General features: G+C 40.1%; 1 protein-coding gene across 2 annotated transcripts in view; it reads right to left on the bottom strand.

Annotated features, from left to right (window-relative positions):
• LOC132002552 (phospholipid-transporting ATPase IB) overlaps positions 1-20,228 on the bottom strand; it is a 606,778-nt gene that overhangs the window by 395,028 nt on the left and 191,522 nt on the right. For both annotated transcript variants that reach the window (XM_059377600.1, XM_059377601.1), the window contains 3 exons: positions 19,315-19,454; positions 17,370-17,508; positions 8,989-9,053 (listed from right to left, as the gene is read on the bottom strand). In XM_059377600.1, coding sequence (XP_059233583.1) covers positions 8,989-9,053; positions 17,370-17,508; positions 19,315-19,454 — 344 coding nt within the window. The remainder of the gene's footprint in view (positions 1-8,988; positions 9,054-17,369; positions 17,509-19,314; positions 19,455-20,228) is intronic.

Below are 20,228 nucleotides of genomic sequence, written 5' to 3'. Positions count from 1 at the left end.
TAGAAGAGAACATAGGCAGTAACCTCCTCGACATGGACCACAGCAACTTCTTACCTTCATTTTAAAAGGAATATTCTATCACTTCACTGGGAAGTAGGATGTCTAGCATAGGTTTTGGTAAATGCACCTTATCAAGTTAAGAAAGCCTACTCTTATTCCAGGATGAGAAGTTTGTTGCTGTTGTTGCTTACTGATAAATGCTCATTAAAAGAATTATTTGGGCATCTAATTAGATGATTGCACTTTTTTTTTCTTTTATCTATTAAGGAGATGAAATATACTATCCGAATTTTTAAATAAAGAAAATACATGTTTACATTCCTGGAATTAAACCTAACTAGATCATAATGTATGGGGGTTTTTTGCTTTGTTTTGTTTACATTCCTGCATTTGGCTTGCTATGCTTTTATTAAAGAAATTTACCCCTAGTTAGAGGAGTCATTTCTCTAATTAATGTGTCAGAACTTAGGTTATTGGCTTAGGACTGATCAGGAATACATGTCACCTGGTAACTGATTATGCTGAAGTTAAAAATCAATTCATTTTAACGAACTTTTATTGAACACATACTACATGTACAATGCTATGTTGCAAGTTGGGGAGGCAAATGAAAATGAATCAGATAAAAACTCCTATCTTTAAAGAGAAAAAAAAAAAGATTTTTACCTTTCAGTTCACAGCTAAGACTGGCCCATAATTTTTCTTTACCATTTTGCCCCTACTGGTTTTGAGTCAAAGGTTACATTAGCATCAAACTACATTGAAAACTATCGACTTATTTTCTGGATGATTTTTATATAAAATTGTAACTGCTTGTTCTTTTCATGCTTGATAAAACTAGACTATCAACATCACAAGAGTGTCTAATGCTCTCTTTGTAGGGAAGACTCTAAGTAGTGATACCACTTCTTTAATAGTTGTGGGGTGATTCAGGTCTTCTATTTCCTCAAGTCTGATTCTAATAGTTTTGCATTTTCCCTGCTGTCATTTATAACTATGTCTATAATAATAAAAATCAAGCCTAAAATCACTCAAATATTTGTTGGTTTAATATAAATTTGGAAATTAAACATGCATTTCTCTATTTTCTGAGCATTCTCTTTCATGTAAGTTTTAATTTTATAACAATCAAGAGGAAAACCCCCTATTCTTAAAAGCAGCACTTCTAAATCTGTGCTCCTTGTCATAAGAGTTACTCACCAAAAAAGAAATTCAGTGGTCAAATAAGTTTGGTTAACGAAGAATTCTATATCTAATTCTTTAAGATTTACAGAGCAGTAAATTTATTAAAGATTGCATAAACTTATAGTAGAGAAACCTTTTATTTTTATAACTCTGTATCTCCCCAAAATAGTCCTAGATCCCATTTCTCCCATAATGCTTAACATTTCAAAACATGTTTTAGAAAATCAACACCAGTCAATTACAGATGGAACACATACGTTGCATTGTGAATAAAAGAACTAAAAATATAAATATCACATATAAATACATATACAAATATATAATATTTACATAGAGATATACAAATATATAGGTACACAAATATGTGGATATAAATAGATCTATAAATACATATAAACACATAGAGATATAGGTATATACCTATACAGAAAAATATGTTAATATTAATGTGTGTATATATATGAGTGTGTGTACGCAGATATAAAACATACGCTTCTACTCGCCTCAGAAAAGAAGTTCTTAGATTATTAATCAAATTTTTAATTGTTAACTCTTTGAGTAGTTGGTTCCAGTCAATTTTATTTTTTTGTTATTTATATCTATTTTTTTTCTGCACTGAATGCATTGATTCTAGAAAGGGAGTAAGTGAGGTTTAAAATTATTAGATTGCCATAAAATCTAAATTATCCTCGGAACAAAGGGTGATGGTTACAATCCCATTAACCAAGTGAACTTCATCAAAGGTGTGTCTTAGACACATCTTGGAAGTCATTCCAAACAAAACATGCTCAGGTCTACGTAAGTCACCTCTTATCAGTGCTTAGAAACCCAATACAGAATTCTGATATAGAATCAACTTCGTTGATGAAGGGGTTTGACCGACCTAATCCTCCAATGTAATTTTCCCCCTATGATGATACCCCAGCTGCATTGTCACAGCAAAGAAGGTTGTTATCTCAGGCTGAGAACTGTTGCCATTAAGCATTTGTCATGATATACCTCTATGATACAACATGCAGTTACCAATTATCTTCACATAGGCAGGTGGCAATGGTAAGAGTCACCAAGCTCCTTGACAGGTTATGCCTTCCTGTCTCTACGTTGTTGATGCTTTCAAGGATACCCTTAGCACTAGAGGTGGACAAAGCCTCCTAATTCGACCCTCCCACCCCCCTGCCAGCCAAGGCTGGATTCCACAGACATGGATGATCATAAATAAACCCATTACATAGATACAGTAGAACAAAAAAGTATTACCAGCTCTATTCTGTGAAAGAGTAGGTTTAAAGTTCTCACTGATTCTACTAAGATCATTTGTGACAAATATCCACCACTTTCACTTAAACACAAAGAATTAAAAGAATATCCTTCTTATTGACAGTTCATTTTTAAAAATCACAGTTTATGATACATTAATTGAAGAATAAATTACCCATTAACTTGCTTATCAGAATAAGGAAAGAGGTCACACACTAACCCATCAAGTCTCCTAGTTTAAAATGATACTCTGACTACTCCCAAAAATCTCTCTCCATCTAGAGCTGTTCCCTGAATCCCAGACTTGTATGTTCAATTGCCTGGCTATATCTCATCACCACTCCAACCCTAAGAGACCCCAAAAAGACCTCCGATTCCGCCAAGCATACTTGCTCCTCCTACAGTCTTCATCTCAGAAATGGCAACTCAATCTTTCTCGTTGTTCAGATCTAAAGCCTTGCAGTCCTATCCTTATATCCCATATCAATATATTAGCATGTCAGTTTTAATGAAAAAACCTGTCAGTTTTACTGTGAAAATACTCTACACCCAGAATCTCACCACCTCCCATCACCAACCTGGCCAACACTCAGATCCAGCATTTCCCATCGCCTACTACCCAGCTTAGCAAAACAACCTGCTAACTGGGTAATCTGTTTCTGCTCTTGCCTCCCTTTACGTGTCCATCCACACCAGCAGCCAGATACTGTCAAAGAGTAAATCACATCATATTGCTCTGCTGCTCAGACTCCACCAATGAGGCCCAATTTCACTCAGAAAAAAAGCCAAGTCATAACAACAACCTACACAACTACAAGGTAAAGTTCTTGCTATTTCTCTAACTCCCTCGGCCACTCCACTGCAGCCGCTGGAGGCTTAGCAGAGTAGAAAGGCATCAGCCTTGGGACTTGGCACTTGGTGAACCACCTTCCTGGGACACTAGTCTCCCAGATACAGAATGATGATGAGACGCCAGCACAAAAGGTGCACACTAAGATGATCCCAGGCAAAGGGAGATGTGCAGTCCCCTGTCCACACAGCACCGTGGCTCCCACCCTCCATTCCCAAATACCATCCTATCAGAGAGAATTTCTCCAACCAACCTATACAACCACAGTAGCCTCTGTTCTTTCTGTTCTTTTCATGTCCCCTTCATCCTGCTTTATAATCCCTGGTAACACTTAGCAGTCTTTCTGCCCTTTAAATGTTAAGTGCCTTCAAAGGATTAAAATTCATTAAACATGCCTAAATTGAACATGGAAAAATCTTGCTCAAGCAACATTTCTAGTATACCATAAAAAGATGTCAAAGAACAAATGTATTTATAAGGTGATCTTACGAGTAGGTATTATCAGGATGTCAGGGGAAAAAGGGGGAGAGTATTTTGGGTTTTTTGTTTGTTTGTTTATTTTTACTACCTTAACACCAGCCTTAAAAGAGTTTCACATTGGGGAGGGTATGTGCTTTGGTGAGTGCTGTGAAGTGTGTAAACCTGGAGATTCACAGACCTGTACCCCTGGGGATAAAAATATATGTTTATAAAAAATTAAAAATTAAAAAAAAAATTAAAAAAAAAAAGAGTTTCACTACCTCTATGAATTGGTAGGAAGTTTAACCCACTGAGCCACCCAGGTGCCCCCTGAATTGGTAGGAAGTTTAAAAGCAAAATCTCACACTAAGGGTCAGCTACTCACAGAGAAGCACTCAACACACTGAACTTTTGTTACTGGAGAGGCTGTCTCCTCTACGGCTTAATAGATGCAACCCACCCTTTCTGCATCACAAGCATTTCTAAACATATCTTCCTCAAGTGTTTTCTCCATACCAAAAAAACCCATCACCATATCACACATTAAAACATCACCTTTGTCTTCTTTTTTATTTATTATTAAATATAGTTGACATACAATGCTGTGTTAGCTTCGGGTGTACAACACCGACTCCCAATTCTCTGCATTGCTCACAGCTTACTGTGCTAAGTGTAGTCACCATCTGTCGCCAAACAACATTATTACAATGTTAGCTATATCCCCTATGCTATTTCTCTGACTTTTCATCTCGGTGACTTATTTACAGGTGGCCAACAGACACATGAAAATGTGCTCAACATCACTCATCATCAGAGAAATGCAAATCAAAATCACAATGAGGTATCATCTCATACCTGTCAGAATAGCTAGTATTGAAAAGAGGTGTTTGTAAGGATGTAAAGAGAACCTTGTGCACCACTGGTGGGTAAAATTGGTACAATCACTGTAGAAAACAGCATGGAGGTTCCTCAAAAAAGTAAAACCGAAACACCACATGATCCAGTACAGTAATTCCACAACTAGGTATTTACCCAAAGAAAACAAAAATACTAACTCAGGGATACATGCGTTCCTACGTTTACTGTAGCATTATTAACAAGGGCCAAGATATGGTAGCAGCCAGGTGTCTTTCCCTCAACAGATAAATGGATGAAGAAAATGTGGTACATACATACACACACACCTAAAATATTACTCAGTCAATTAAAAAGAATGCAATCCCCCCTTCATCTGGAAGCAACAAATGACAGTACAGTTGTGGGTATGAATATGGGTATGTGCTTCCATATTGTAAAAGTCCTGTAGGTAACTTACTAGGGAACCACCTGCCACTAGAGAAAAGACCAAATTAGAAGTTGGGCTTTTGTAAAAGAAAAGTAGAAAATAGTAAATGACTTACTAGGAGAATTCACTGTGAGTCAGAGACTTTTCTAAGCCCTAGCATCGGCATCTGAACGTGTGGTCAGGCATTCCGGAAACTAGTTCCTTAACCACTATGTTCTCATTCATCACCATTAAGGCTGACAAGTGTTCAGTGCTTTGCCATGAAAACAACAGAAACAAACTTCTGAGTGGTACACAAAATGTTTATGGCGACTCTACATGTCATTACAAAGTAAAGAATGTATTGTATGTTAAAATCAACCACATGATTGAGATCCTATAACATCCTGTGTACTCCTGATTCCCACTCCTTGCCTATGAATTCGGCAGTACTAGATACCGTTTGCTGATGGATTCTATCTATTTCCAACCTCTTCTACATTCTTCTCTATATATGAAAAGGCCCGCAAAGCTAAAACAGCATTTCCCAAACTCCCTTACTAACAGGATTCAGGGTGGATTCTTTCAATGAGACACATTTATGTAAGATTTGGAAGACAGAAAGAAGAGAGCGATTCCCTTTCTTCAGAGGAAGTATTCCAAATTCTACAACGTCGTCCCAGCTTCATAGGTATAGGAAGCTAGAAGTTGGAAGCTGAGCAGTGACTTCCTCAAGTCTCCTGGGATAGCAAGAACAGTGTCCTGACCTTGACAGTAAACATGGATGCATAAACATAAACACATATGCATAAGCATTGACATCAACACAGGATGCATGAAATGGAAACCCACCTAGGACATGCAGACGTCTGCTCCTTCAGCTTTTCCAGTAATTTTGCGAGCATCTAATTTACTGTTTTAACTTTCTTTATACTTGAACTCAGGTTCTGTGCCAGTAACTTAGTCAACAACTCTCAGCCTCAAGGCTTCCCTGCTACCTGTAGTTTGGAATCCTGGAACAGGAACTCTACAAACCATACTTTTTTGCCAAAGGGCTCCATGCAAGACTTGGCCAGCAGGTGGTGCAAGAGGAGAGGAGAGAGACTGCCAATCTGGCCAGAGCTTGCTCCTTCCTGCCAGTCTCCTGTGGGTTTCCTGTCTGCCTGCAATTCCCTTGAGAGTTGCTTCTCCATCCTGGCAAGCACAGCTTCTTCCAACAGCAGAAGGTGAAGCCAGGTTTCGGATTTCGCCAACACTTGGAAAACTATCTTCATTGTCTTCTACCCCAAAGGCAGAGACACTAGACCAGCCAGGCATCTGCCCCTCTTCAGACATCCAAGGATCAGCTCTGAGAGCCCCCTCTCTGAAGTTTGAAAGTATTAATAATTCCAATCTTTTCGCCTGTGTTCCCTCAGGCCTAGGAGGGGTCACTGCTTCCTTCAGTTTCCACAAGGAACCTTAGGACAGGTGAGAAATTCCAGAAAGGACAAGACAGCAAATACTCTAGGATTTAGGTGCCCAAAGTCTCCAATGTGGTCTCTAACTCATTGACTCTACCAGTGCAGTATGAAAGCAGCTGTGGGCAATGTGGAAATGAAGGGGGTGGTGGTGTTCAAGAGAGCTTCATTTGCACAAAGTGCTGACTCTGACTTTTCCTAAGGGTTGTTTCTTGTCCTAGAATCCTCTTTTTATACTTTTTGCTATCTAACAACTCCACACTTAATTCACAATTTTATTAAAATCACTCTGTTCAACTGATATGTGGGATATTTATCTTCTGATAGACCTGGCTGTCACAATTTCCTGCACTGAATCCTGACTATTCCTGTATTACGTATCAGAAGCAGTTCTAAGAAACAGTCCAAAGATGGGAATCTGGGATTAATTATTTCACTTGCTTGGGTTTCAAGGTAGTGATGATGATCTTATCACCAGTGGGGGTGGAAAATGCTAGTTGTCCATGATAAGCAGTACCAAAACATTATTTAAATTATCATCTATGATATTCTTTCTTTGATTTTCCAACCATCCTCTTGCTTCTTCCCTAGAACCGAGCGGTCATATCAACACTCTCCTCTTCTTTTTCTCCTGAACCAGTTGTTTCCCAAAAGTTCTCAAAATCAGGAACAACTGGCCAAGCTCTAGGAGCAGGAAAGACAAATCCAAGTGGTGCAGACCCATAAACTTGAAATTAGTATTTCTCAAAGATGACCTTACAGAGGCAGAATTACATCAATCAAATTCTGCTTCTAGGTATCATAAAGTAATAGACACCAGACTTGTAAACAACTAGAAAATTGGAAACAAAAATATGAAACACTGGACAATAGGCAATTCAGGACTAGGATCCTTTTAAGAAGTGAAGTGAATGGGATGAGCTTCCACTTACATGTGGCATGAAGTAAGGGAAGCTAGACCCAATGTTTTTAATTCTGGGGCCTTGCCCTTTGTTCCTCTCTTGTCTGCTTCAACCTCAGAGCTCTGCAACCTGAAAAGCTCAACTGGGGAGCTCCACAGGGATCTACTCTAGTCCTGATTTATTTCCCTTGGACTCTGCTTTTATTCCACACCTACCAAATGAAATATTTTGAGAATAGGAATGCCTTCAACCCAACTAAAGAATGAGGGGGAAGAAGGTGAAAGGGGTGGGGGAGGGGAACAAGGAGAAAGGACTCTAGTCAGAAATATGGAACATCCCTTGGAGTATGGATCAAAAAAGGTCCATAGAAATTGCACCTCCATTCAACAGACACTGAGTACATGAAAGTCACTGCACTAAAAGAGGATGTTCAACACTGGTTAGGAAGAAGAATTCTTAAAATGTTGCCAAGGGAAGCCAGGCACACTCTGTGAAACTTGTTTGGCTTCACAAATCACGCCATGGTCTAAGTCACCCAAAAGTCCCAGCTTGTACTTACGGCTTTAGACTGCTGTGCAGAGTCAAAGCCCATCTCCCGATTCTAGAGAATACCCGGCATAAAGAGAAAATATAGCCTCACTTCTGAGGTATCACCACATAAGAGGCTTAGTTTAAGGCTGTGGATGCTCTGGGTCTAGAAGATCATCAGCAAACCAGGGAGCCTCTGGCATAGACATTCTGGGTGTGCTCACGGGCTGGGAGTGCATCCAAGGGGGATGCTCCCAAGCCCTGGAGCAGCATCTTGCAATGGTGCCTTGGAGGCATACAGACTCACCCCTGACTCCTGCCTTGGGAGTCATGAAGAGGTGGAGTATGTGCAGGCCTTCTCAAGAGGACTCAGGGCCTGCCTGATCTACAAGTACAAATGTCTCTGTACCATATCTCATCCCTTCTCCTAAGGCTGGCATCTGCTCCTACAAGGAGCTTTAAATATAGTGCGTGAAGGGTAGGCTTCGGTTCTGAGCAATAACAAGTCCTTGTTACAAGTCCTGACGAATGGAATCTCATTGCTCACCTGACAGCTTCCCATTAGACTACTTCCCAGGTCACTGGTTAACCTCACATCAGTTCCCAACCCTGGTCTCCTCAGAGGCTTTAGGCCACTGAATGCATGGGCACAGGTCTATAAAATGATCAGAGAGCCATGCTGTTCAATCCTCCATGAGCCTATTCCTGTAGAAATTCAAACAACTCCTGACACTTGAATATCATCCTTATGTTAAAGTTTGTGCTAGAAAGAAAAATCCTCCTAGTCTCCTTATTAATCTACTCTGGAGTGAACCATCACCACTTAGCAAATCAAAATGGCCCCATTAACATTTTAAATGCACAATTCTAGATAAACAAAGGAAAGTATGAAGCACTGCTCCAAATTTACTACTTTGGTGTTTAAAGATAGGAATTTATGACATCTGTTCATAAATAAGAAAATACACAGGACAGTTTTAGAATTGTTTTTTAGTTAAAAAAAACTCATTCATTATTGGTTATAGTAAAAATAAATAAAAAGTTTAATACCATAATAACAAATACAACTTTTGAAAAACTACTTACATCCAAAGAATCTTCCTTCAACAGGATAAGGGCCATATTCTGTGATACCAACCGGCAAGAATATCCTAGAGCAGAGGAAAGTGCAACACAAGTGAGTTTACCATCCCTTCCATGAACTCATTGCTTTCCAGTAGCTATTTAAATTCAGTCTCCCTTCTTATGCCTTCCGTATTATCTTTTTAAGCCTATTGGGAAAGACAGAGGAATTGGACAAGCATGCGAGGGCAGGAAAAGTAGGTTCTAATTTAAGCAGATTTTGATTCTTGCAGACAGCCTGAATGGACTGGTTGGGAAGGTCTTCAAACCTAATGGCTAAATATTGGTCAATTTTCCATGGGTTTTTCTTCATGCTTGTAGAACATCAGGAAAAGCCTTGCATTAGCTTTTAAAAATAGCTAACACTTTAGGGCAACACATGGAATCTGATGGTTTCAAAATCGGCGTTTCAAAATCGGCGTAAATGAGCCTACTCTACTAGCAAAATCCTTCATTTCTTTGTTTAAGAAGTGGGCAATTCGGGGCGCCTGGGTGGCTCAGTGGGTTAAACCTCTGCCTTCAGCTCGAGTCATGGTCTCAGGGTCCTGGGATTGAGCCCCGTGTGGGGCTCTCTGTTCCGCGGGGAGCCTGCTTCCCCCACTCTGCCTGCCTCTCTGCCTACTTGTGATCTCTCTCGCTCTGTCAAATAAATAAATAAATCTTTAAAAAAAAAAAGTGGGTAATTCTCACAACAGATTTCAAAGGAGTACTGTCATATGTCGAGGGAATCACTTTTCCTATCCAAGTTCAAAGCAATCCCCATTTCAAGAATTAAACCTGAGTTTAAAAAAAAAAAAAGTTTGTTTAGAACAAAAGTATGTCTTCCAAAATCGACTCTGATCAATAATCTCCATCTCATTTTAAAATAGTTATCGCTACAGGCTAAGCAAGATACTCCTCTACCCTTCTTCCCAGAAAATGAACATGTTTTCTCTGAACCACTTTCCTACTCAGGCTTTGGAGTCCACACCAAAACATCTGGAGACACTAAGTGACACCACAGACCAGGAGGAGAGCCCACACTCCGCTCCCCTCAAATCCACACACTCTGAGGAAGATCAGTTCCAGCAAATCCTAAGACCCTGAAGGTCCATCAGGACTCTACTCTTTCCTTTCAAGGAAAGGAAAGGTTCCTTTCAAGCTACCCTCCACCATCTCAGTGCCCCCTGAGAGAGTTGGCACTTTTCACCAATCTCCAATCTCAATTTATCTTATTGAAAAAAGGTAAGAAAATAATCCTTCCACCTAGAAAATTGTTTCTTTTTCCTCAGCATCTGAAGATAAAGGATTAATGATCACAGAAACATGAAACAAATCATCAGCTGGGGAATTACAACCTTCAAGCAAGTACCTGCATAAGTCTCAAGGAAGGGGCTTAACCAAAGCTGTTCATAAAGCAAGAAGGAAGCTGGACTCTCCTCCACAGAAGAGCTAAAATATCCCTTAGAGATGCTATATTTAAGTGGACAAGGAGACAGGCATTTAACTAGTGGGCAAGTCTTAGAACTACTGCATTTATGTGACAATTCTACTCAGCAGGGCTTCCCAACCCCACCCAACCCGTCCTCCTCTAACCCCATGCTAAGGAAACCCTGTTAAAAGGCACCAAATAGACTTCAAAACACACAAAAGTTAAGACTAAGAAAAACCCTGTTTTCTTGTTGTTGTCTAGGAAGGAGACAATAAATATTTGAATGTACAAATTATATCCTTCACTAACAATTGTCATTTCAGAACATTTTGTAGATCACTTCAGAACACAAGTCTTGAAGCATAAACTTACAGCTTTCAATCCAAATATTTTTAAAAGCAATACCATAAAGATACCGTCCAGTCCGTTAATAATAGTTACCTCAAGGGAATGAGATTTTTTGCTTGCTAAAACAACTATGTATTATTTTAGAAACTAGAACAAACTGAATAATTTAAAATCATAATAACACATGGGCAAATACCTGTTTAACCTTTAAGACCAAAAAACAAAACAAAAAAAAAAGGGGGGGGGGAAGAAACACGAAACAATTTTCTATGTTTTCAAACTTGTTCAAGTTCATATTTTAACAATAATGATGAGTAAAACTAGGACTTTCCCAGAATGCCATTCAAAGTTCTGCCTGATTAGATTGACAAAATTAAAGTCTTTGTTTCCCATTAAAATTTTACAAGTGTATTCTTCTTTCCTTTAAATTCTTAGATCAGGTCCAGAAGAGAGGTCTACACTTTATTTTCATTTACAAAAGGGGATGTTGCAACTGTAATTATTTCCCACTATGGGAGGCTTGCTCTTTCTTTATATCCCCAGAGACCTCCAGCAACTTCATGCAACATAGACTGTTACAAATTTAGTATAACTAATGCAAAAGGATTTGCTGGTAGTTTTTGATTTGAACAACAGCTGCAGAAGCTAGCTATAATTTTTAAGCCCTAGCTTGCTGCTTTATTTTATATTATTCAGTTTAAGCAAAATGCTTCTTGACAACTGAAGCTACACAAAGATAGTACGGAAAAACTCTTAGTATTTTTTTTAGCCATTGCAGGGAGAGAGCAAGAAATAAAACCACTGACAATTCCATGAATTTCAAAATACAAAACTAAAGGTTTCTGGAAATGGTTTTGTTATTTGTTTGTTTTTTAATTAGGAAAATGAAGTGAGATTCTGCTTAGAGAATTATCACACAGAACACCTGCACTGTACAGAGCATAGAAGTTTAACACAGTTAATTGTGACTTAGCGAATGTGGCAAATTAAATTATGTCACCTCCAGTTTGGCGTGCTTGATTTCTAATGTTTGTGGATAAAATGAGATCAACTCTTGGAGAAGAGCCAGGTATGAAATGTCAATCCACGCTTGTAAATTAAGGTCTAGTTCTTTAATCTTGCAATCTAACAAAACGACCATAAAATCACTGAGGAGAGAACCTCTGGGATTTCACTTTTTATTACACCTGAAATTAACAGCACACTACAAAAACATTCAGTCTTTCTACTACCTGAGTATAATCAACATACAAAGAAATCAAAATATTACAGACTCTACGGTACTTAGAGCATGATTTTAAGAAAATAATTATCCATGCCAGAAATTATCACCAAACCAAGTCTCTCAGACCTTGGCATCATTCTACCTCTCTTTTGAGATAAGCTCACATTGTCAAGGGTACCCAAATCCAGATTTCTCGGGAGACATCTCTGGAAGGGTTAGGGACAGTATATCCTTACTAACCATGTATCTTAGGATCATATTAATAAAGCTACCCATCACTAGGATTCGGCATGGTTCCAAACCCTCAGTAAGTGTGTTGGTCCTAAATATTTTGAGAGAGAGTCTGATCAATATTTGCGTATGAGTATATGAAACATACTGCCAAACATCAAGAATGGATAATGAAAAACAGTATTCTTAATCTATTCCAGATGGGGTCAAAGAGGCTCAGTACAAAGTCTTTCATCATCCAGAGAACCAGGAAGCTAAGGACATGTCCACAGAACCACACACCTGTGCACCTTTCCCTCCAGATCCTTATCAGGAAGGCTCTGTCACATGTAAGAGAACATGGCTTCAGTCTTGCCTCACGAAACCATTCCCCCCATCAAACTGGGCTGCTCAGACTTTTTTTTTTTTTAAATTCAATTAGCCAACATACAGTACATTATCAGTTTCAGAGGTAGAGTTCAGTAATTTATCAGTAATTCATTATCACATCACGTGCCCTCCTTATGCCTTTCTCTTTTATTTTTAAACAAATTCTCAAAGGCCCCACTTCTAAACCTATGTCATCCAAGAAGCTTCCCTGGTCTTTTTTGACTCAGATATTTTTCCTTCAAGGAAATGAATATCAACTGTCACATGTACATGCCCAGATTTTTGGCACCTTCATAGTCTCTGTGACCTACACTGAATTGCATGGGAGTCTGTGCCTCGGTTCTATCTTTTAAAAGGGAGGGTGGCTATCTCCAAGGAATCAGTTATTAAAAAAACTGACAGAGAGGACTCAATTCTAGCTAACATTAATTCAGTATCTATTATGAACACCAGTCATACTTACTATCTATCCTGCACAATTAATACTTTTTCATCTATGTCACCCTCTGCTTTGTCTCAGAATTAACTAATGCCCCAGTCAGGGAAGGAATGTTGAGTTCCCTGTGCCTCGAGTAGCCAGCTGCAGGTAATCAAGAAATACTGTGTCTGACTTTTTTTGTTTAAAACAACACTCAAGGGCGCCTGGGTGGCTCAGTGGGTTAAGCCGCTGCCTTCGGCTCAGGTCATGATCTCAGGGTCCTGGGATCGAGTCCCGTGTCGGGCTCTCTGCTCAGCAGGGAGCCTGCTTCCCTCTCTCTCTCTCTCTGCCTGCCTCTCCATCTACTTGTGATTTCTCTCTGTCAAATAAATAAATAAAATATTAAAAAATAATAATAATAATAAAAATAAAACAATACTCAAGTTGAGACAACCACCAAACAATGTCCCAGCTTCAATGAATATAGAATTTGGTCTTCCTTTCAACACGCAAGACAAACTATAGGCACTAATAGGAGCAGGCACCATATTTACTCATTTTTTAAAAATTAAACTTCTAAAATTTAAGAAGTGGTTTATAAGTATTAAATGATGAGTCACAACAATTTAGAAATGGTTCAAGGAAAGCTCTTTCCCACTTAATGACTTCAAAATGGCTTTTGTTCTCACTCATCCTACATACATTAGAAAAAAAAATTATAGATTCTGTAGACTTCATATCTGCTGTCTACCTATTTAATAGATGTCTACCCAGTGGTAATAAGGAAATAACATGACTCACAAAGACTACATCTGAAATTTCACTTTAGACTAAGGGATGCCAAATCTTTAAGTTAAGAAAATTGCCAACTCCTTGAAATTTATAAACTAAATTTATTTAGTTAGCATAAATTCAAGCCCAGCACACTAGGATTCTGGCAGCATGCCAGTTCCCAACCACCTAAAACCCACAGGCAAGAAGACGGTCTATATGGTACTCATTGGCTCCTAAGAGACACAAATATTCTAGAACTTAATTTGACTAAATGTTTGCAAGTTATGAACTAAAAGTTACATTTTACAAATGCTTCCTTTTTTAAGATTTTATTTATTTATTTGTCACAGAGAGAGAGAGAGAGCACAAGAGAGACAACACAATCAATTGAAGCAGCAGGCAGAGGGAAAAGCAGGCTCTCTGCTGAGCAGGGAGCCCCATGAGGGACTCGATCCCAAGACCCTAAAATCGTGACCTGAGCCGAAGGCAGACACTTAACTGACTGAGCCACCCAAGTATCCCTTACAAGCACTTCTATGATAAATAAACCCAATGCTGAGGAGAGCCAACAACCCCACATACCAACTGTTGGCTCCAAAGGTGAACTCTTACCATAAGTCCACTAAGACCATATGATTAGTGGTAAGAGTCAATAGTTGTAAGAGTCAATAGTTATAAGACATCTCAATTTCAGGGACATTGACACAGGACAACAATGTGCATCCTGGAATGACTGGAACACAGGACCACTGTCCCCTACTCTTCAAATTTCAGACAACAGTTTTATGAAAACTTTGTGAATCTGTTTAAAGAGAGCTCTGCACCAGGAGTGAAGAGCCCTAGGACCTCAAGCCAGCTTGGTCACGAAAAAGAACCTAACCTTCATAAACACTGAATTTCCCCCTTCAGCGGTAAGACCATTCATATGTAGAGACTGAAGACAGAATTCAGAAGGCACTCCTAGCAGACTGCTGCACTCAGCAGACATTCCATTCGTTTGCTCTCTTGTCCTTCCTCCACAGAGACATAGAACTGCTGGACCCCTGATCTTCTTCCCGCATATCTTCCGGGTGCCCAAAAAATGCACACAGAATGCACTACCATGGACAGACTATGTCGCATTATGGAAGATGGATCAGTAATGGCTCAGATTTCTGGGGGGATGTGGAACCCAGCACAAGTAAACAGGCGTACAATTCATACTGAATTGGGACACGACTTCATGCTGCTTATAGCTGTCACCTGTGGTCTGGCATGGACAAGTCTGATACAATGTTCCGACATCGACCCTTTGCTGAGCCTTGTGAATCATTTACAGGCTCAAGAGATAGCCTAAATTGGAAAATGGCATTTAAGCCCATGACACTGCTCAGGATTACCAATAAATTCTGAAGGCAAAGTGAAAAAGTAATTCAGACAGAGCTCTTTCAAAGAATATCAGTTCCCTGGCTGCTGGCTGCATACTTAATAACACCAAAGATATGTTTGAATTCTGATATACTAGGAAAAGAAATGGGAGTAGAAAAAAGCCTTCAGAAGACAAGACATCAGCAAAGTCATCAGCTTATATATAAGCAGGAAGCAATATCTCACTGTGGTCTTGCAGAGTCTTGCTAAGAAAGATCAATTTAAAAATATCTAATGGCAACAAATGCTTCTGGTACCAAAACTACACATGTTTCTATACTCTCTTTGAAAAAAAAAAGCACAAAATAATATAACCATCACTTTTACAAACTCTTCGGGCAGGCATCAGTTTTTCTGTAAGGCTCGGAGATGCCTCACGACATTCAGGTCAAGCTTTCCTTCCTTTATGAATTATAACCCATTTGTGTTTTCTGGGTTGATTTTCAAGGCCTCATTTGTGTTTATTCCAAACTCCTCCAGACCCTGACATGCTCAGGTATGACAAAGGAACAAGCACAAAGAGGGTTGCGTGTGCTGCCCAAGGGCAGGGTGATCTGGTGGAGATGTCATCAGAAGGACAGCGGCCCTTTTCCAGCTAGCGCAATGCCAGCAAAGTCACACCCGCTTCGTACAGCAAACACCAGAAAGCACTTAAGGAAGTTGTCCGGGGCTAGTAGCATAAAAAGGTCAATAGTCCAGCAGGAACCCTCAAGCTCTATTTTCCAGATCTTATCATTATCGTGCAATCTTAACTTGAGGGGTTACTCACTTCTTTGACATTCCTCTAAGTGAGCAGAAAGCATTCCCTAACCTATCAGCATTTCAGGACAAGAGTCAACTTTCTGTGCTCTAGATGAATCACAGGAGTCACATTATCAGTAGCAGGTGTTTTAGCCCAAATTTACATGAGAAATCATACCTGAAGGAACAACATACATAGAAAGAGACCTCGAGAGACAGTGTACCAAAAGCAGGTGTTTACCCTCATTTTACAAAATATTGCTGACATCACTAAAAGGCTGTACACTCTGGGTTTTTATTTCCCAGCAGTAGTGAGGGATCCACACAGAAACACTGTTCACTTTTGTCCAGAAACGTGCATTTGGAAGACAACACAAATCCATAGACAAAGTCTGTACCTGAGCTTCCAAGACTGCTCATGAGTCACATGTCATTCACCTATGACTTTGACTGCACTCGTGTGGGAGCCCAGATTGCAAGTGACTAGCTACAACCTTGCCAAAAAAATGATTAAATGACTTTTACCTATTAAACCAAAAACAACATTCACTGCAGAGAGGAGGTATCAGTCTACTATGGAGGTTATCTGAGAGCCCGGGCCACTTCAAAAGAGAAGGCTTAAGGAAAGGGGTACTTCTGGATTCAACTAATAATATTCCAAGGAGACTGCTCCCAATAGGGCACGAGTCACTTAAATTTGGAGGTTCCAGTGTGTTCTTTCTGCAGGGAGTTGTGACACGGTCTACTTCTGTAAATATGTTATAAGTCATGCGGTCCTTACACACTCATTTGGTCACATATGCACCGGGGCTTCTTACGCTGTAATGGGGCTAGAAGCACCAGGTAACTTGAAAGCAACTGCAATGACCAAAATCAGATCTTCTAAAATTGGTCATTTCAACTCCTTTCAAACTCAAAATGTGCCTCTTTAACATTCCTGTAAGTTATCTGGACTTAAAATTCCCTTTCCCCAGTTTTCATTTCCATGATGTTTAGCAAGCAAAGAGTTTACAAACCCAGACAGGGAAGGGAAAGGAAGAGACACACTCTTAGAAGATCCAGTAGTTGGTAAAAATCATTCAAGTAGCTATAATTATTTAAAATTATAATGCATATTAAACTTAGTGAAAAGATGATCGTAGTCTCAGACTACAATTTTGTGAGGAAAACAGTAAGAAAAATTTGTCAAGTCTTGAATTCTGTATCTTATATAAGTGTGTTTAATACAATTCAGAGAGATAGAGTTTTAATGTTCATCCCAGACAGATAACTCTCACAAAAGCATCCTCATTTGATTTAGGTAAACTTTTCTTGGCCTTAAAACATCATCTGTCAATGGATTTGAGGAAGCCTCAGGCACTTCTACCAGACACTTTAAAAACAATACAAAACCAACATCAGGAAATTTTAAAATTAATTACCTATATTAATTGCAGTTTCTTGTTTATCTCCTGTCAACACCCAGATTTTAATTTCTGCCTTCAGTAGAGTTGCTATGGTTTCTGGAACGCCTGCCTGAAGGCGGTCTTCTATGGCTGTGGCTCCAAGTAACAGTAAATTCTAGATTGAAAAAGAATTTCGATTACAGACTGGTACATACTTAAGAGCAACATCAAGGACAAAACTGACCCCAAAAGGCAGCCAAAATGGTCCAACAGTTCTCTTATTTCCTCTGCACTAAACCTTTGCTTGCAGGTAATTAGTGATCTCTTGATGTGCAGCATTCTAAAACTATCTGCAATATTAGAACTACCCGAAACACATAGGCAACCCAGCATTCATCATTTATTTCTTGGACCATGGGCATGTTAGAGTAGAAGTCACCTAGCAGTAAAGCATATGGGCAAGATAACCTGAAGATATTCACAGGAGGTGAGACTTCCCCTCTCACCCCACTGATAGGTAACATACATATTATGTTACAGTTAACACAGGAGAAAAACTGATTCTAGATGATAACACTCATCTGAGACACAAGACTAAGGGACAGCTGATGCTAACATTTCAACAGCCAGAGATGAGAATATCGAAGTATCTTAAGATTGAGGAACTATTTAAAAAATAAAAAAAAAAAAGACTGAGGGACTATCAAATGTTGCCCCTATTAAACTTCTTCCAGGCCCACGGAGACCAGCTCACAGTGAGGATGGATGTGGATGCATGGGCAGGTGGAGGGTCCTTGGCAGCCCGTACCTTGCCTGCTGGCCCGGCAGATTCCAGAGCCCCTGCACACAGCACCTACCTCCCCTGAGGCCCCCTGAGGCCCCACCCAGGATAGGGCGCCATAGCTTGATTACCCAACTGTGGGAAAACAGAACTACCACTGCTTGGTGCCACACAGGCCCATCATCTATGCAATCGTTTTCTGATTCTAAAAGTAATTTTGCTTATTTCTAGTAAAGCAGAGCAAATAAACACTTGAATTCCGTTCTACTCCAATCAAATTCCATTAAAGTGACAAGTAAATATAAAACCCAAACAACAATGGACTATTAATAAAAGCAAAGAGTTATTAAACACACACACACACACACACACACACACACAGAATGAGAAAAGCTAATGATTTCAGGTTTCGAGGAACCAAAAAAAGAATGGGCCAATGGTTGCAGACATGAACCAGAAAAAAGGTGAAATCCAGCTGCCAGATTTGAGGGAATTCAATTACCTAGAAAGCTACATAAGGCTTTGGATAAACTGCAAAGGCCCGGCACAGCAACAAAAGGCAGAGTGGGCAATACGGAGTAGCAACAGCAAAGGTAGCTACTATTAGAGTAAGTGTGAAAATGCTTAGAATGAACAAAGTCCAAGCAGCCGACACATACTGAATGCTCCTGTAACTCAGTAAGGTGAGCGATCTCATGAAGGCTAATCTTAAGTAAACCCTGAGAGTCATTGACACTGTCTTTGACCTGATACTTCGTAAGATACCATTAATGCTTTAGCTAAAGGTGGTTCCAGCTTCCAGGTAGCCCATAAAAACTGTTTCTTTTTTTTTTTTTTTAAAGATTTTATTTATTTATTTTGACAGAGAGAAATCACAAGTAGATGGAGAGGCAGGCAGAGAAAGAGAGGGAAGCAGGCTCCCTGCCGAGCAGAGAGAGAGCCCGATGCGGGACTCGATCCCAGGAGCCTGAGATCATGACCTGAGCCGAAGGCAGAGGCTTAACCCACTGAGCCACCCAGGCGCCCCAAACTAAGTGTTTCTTAAAGCAAAAAAAGACCTCGTTAAAAGCTAATAATGGTTGAGATTCATACAGGAAGAGGGTACATGGCTATAGAGTGAAACAGTTCCTGTCCAAAGACTGTTCTCTGCTCGGTGGAGCCCCCCATTGGGCATGCAACAGCTGCCTCGCCGGTAGTTACCTTCTCTATGATCTCATAGCACTCTTCCAACCGCTGAGCTCGGTCTTTCAGTATCGTGCTGGCTTCCTGATAGACTTTCAGCCACTCCTCATACTCATGCTCAGAGAGGTCGGCATAAGCCACACACAGAGTCCTCAAGCCTGCAAAACAGCCCCAGTGTATCCAGAGACCCAAGCAAGCAGGATACCCTCCCTCCCAGGTGAAATCATGTGGTGCATTTTCAAACAGCATGCTCAAAAAAATTAAAGAAACTGTCTGCTTTTTGGGTCACTCTAATTCAACTTTCATGCATCTAAAAAGGGCACTTGGAGAACAACTCCAGCACATTTTGCTGTAAACCACTGTGTGTATAAATCTGAGAGTACGTGGAAGCCACAGAGTGAACTCCCCACAGAGAGAAACACAGGAGCTGGGCATGGCCCCCATGCGCATGTACAAGGAACAGGCACCAGCAAGTAGAGGGGGCACTGGGTACATTTCGAGATGGCAATAAAAGCCCAGTGGGCCATCATGTGGACGACCTGGGCTTTCCAGCAGGTACACATGTGTGCGCGCGCGCACACACACACACACACACACACGCATGGCCCTAGGGATGCAGGAAGGTGAAAAAGCGGCAGTCGGCACTCTGGCCAGGCTCCAGCTTTCATCACGTCCCCTTTCTGGAAACCCTGACATCAGTGTTATTTGAGGCCTTTCAGAGAACTCCTTTCTTAGTCTCTGTGGACTCCACAAATTATTGTTCATGGTAAGGCAGTGTCATAGGGATAACAAAAGAAGGACAGGGATAATAACCTCATGAGTTTCCTGAGAAGGGGAACAATAACTGCAAAATGATGGTACGGGTCATGAGCTAGCCTGCCTGTTCCGCCCGTACTCCTGGTGAGGAGTCGGCTGAGTGTGGACTCTGGCAC

Source organism: Mustela nigripes, chromosome 15 (genome assembly GCF_022355385.1).
Source record: "Mustela nigripes isolate SB6536 chromosome 15, MUSNIG.SB6536, whole genome shotgun sequence".
NCBI lineage: Eukaryota > Metazoa > Chordata > Mammalia > Carnivora > Mustelidae > Mustela > Mustela nigripes.
Note: the sequence above shows the minus strand (reverse complement) of the source record. Positions and strands in the feature narration are given on the sequence as shown.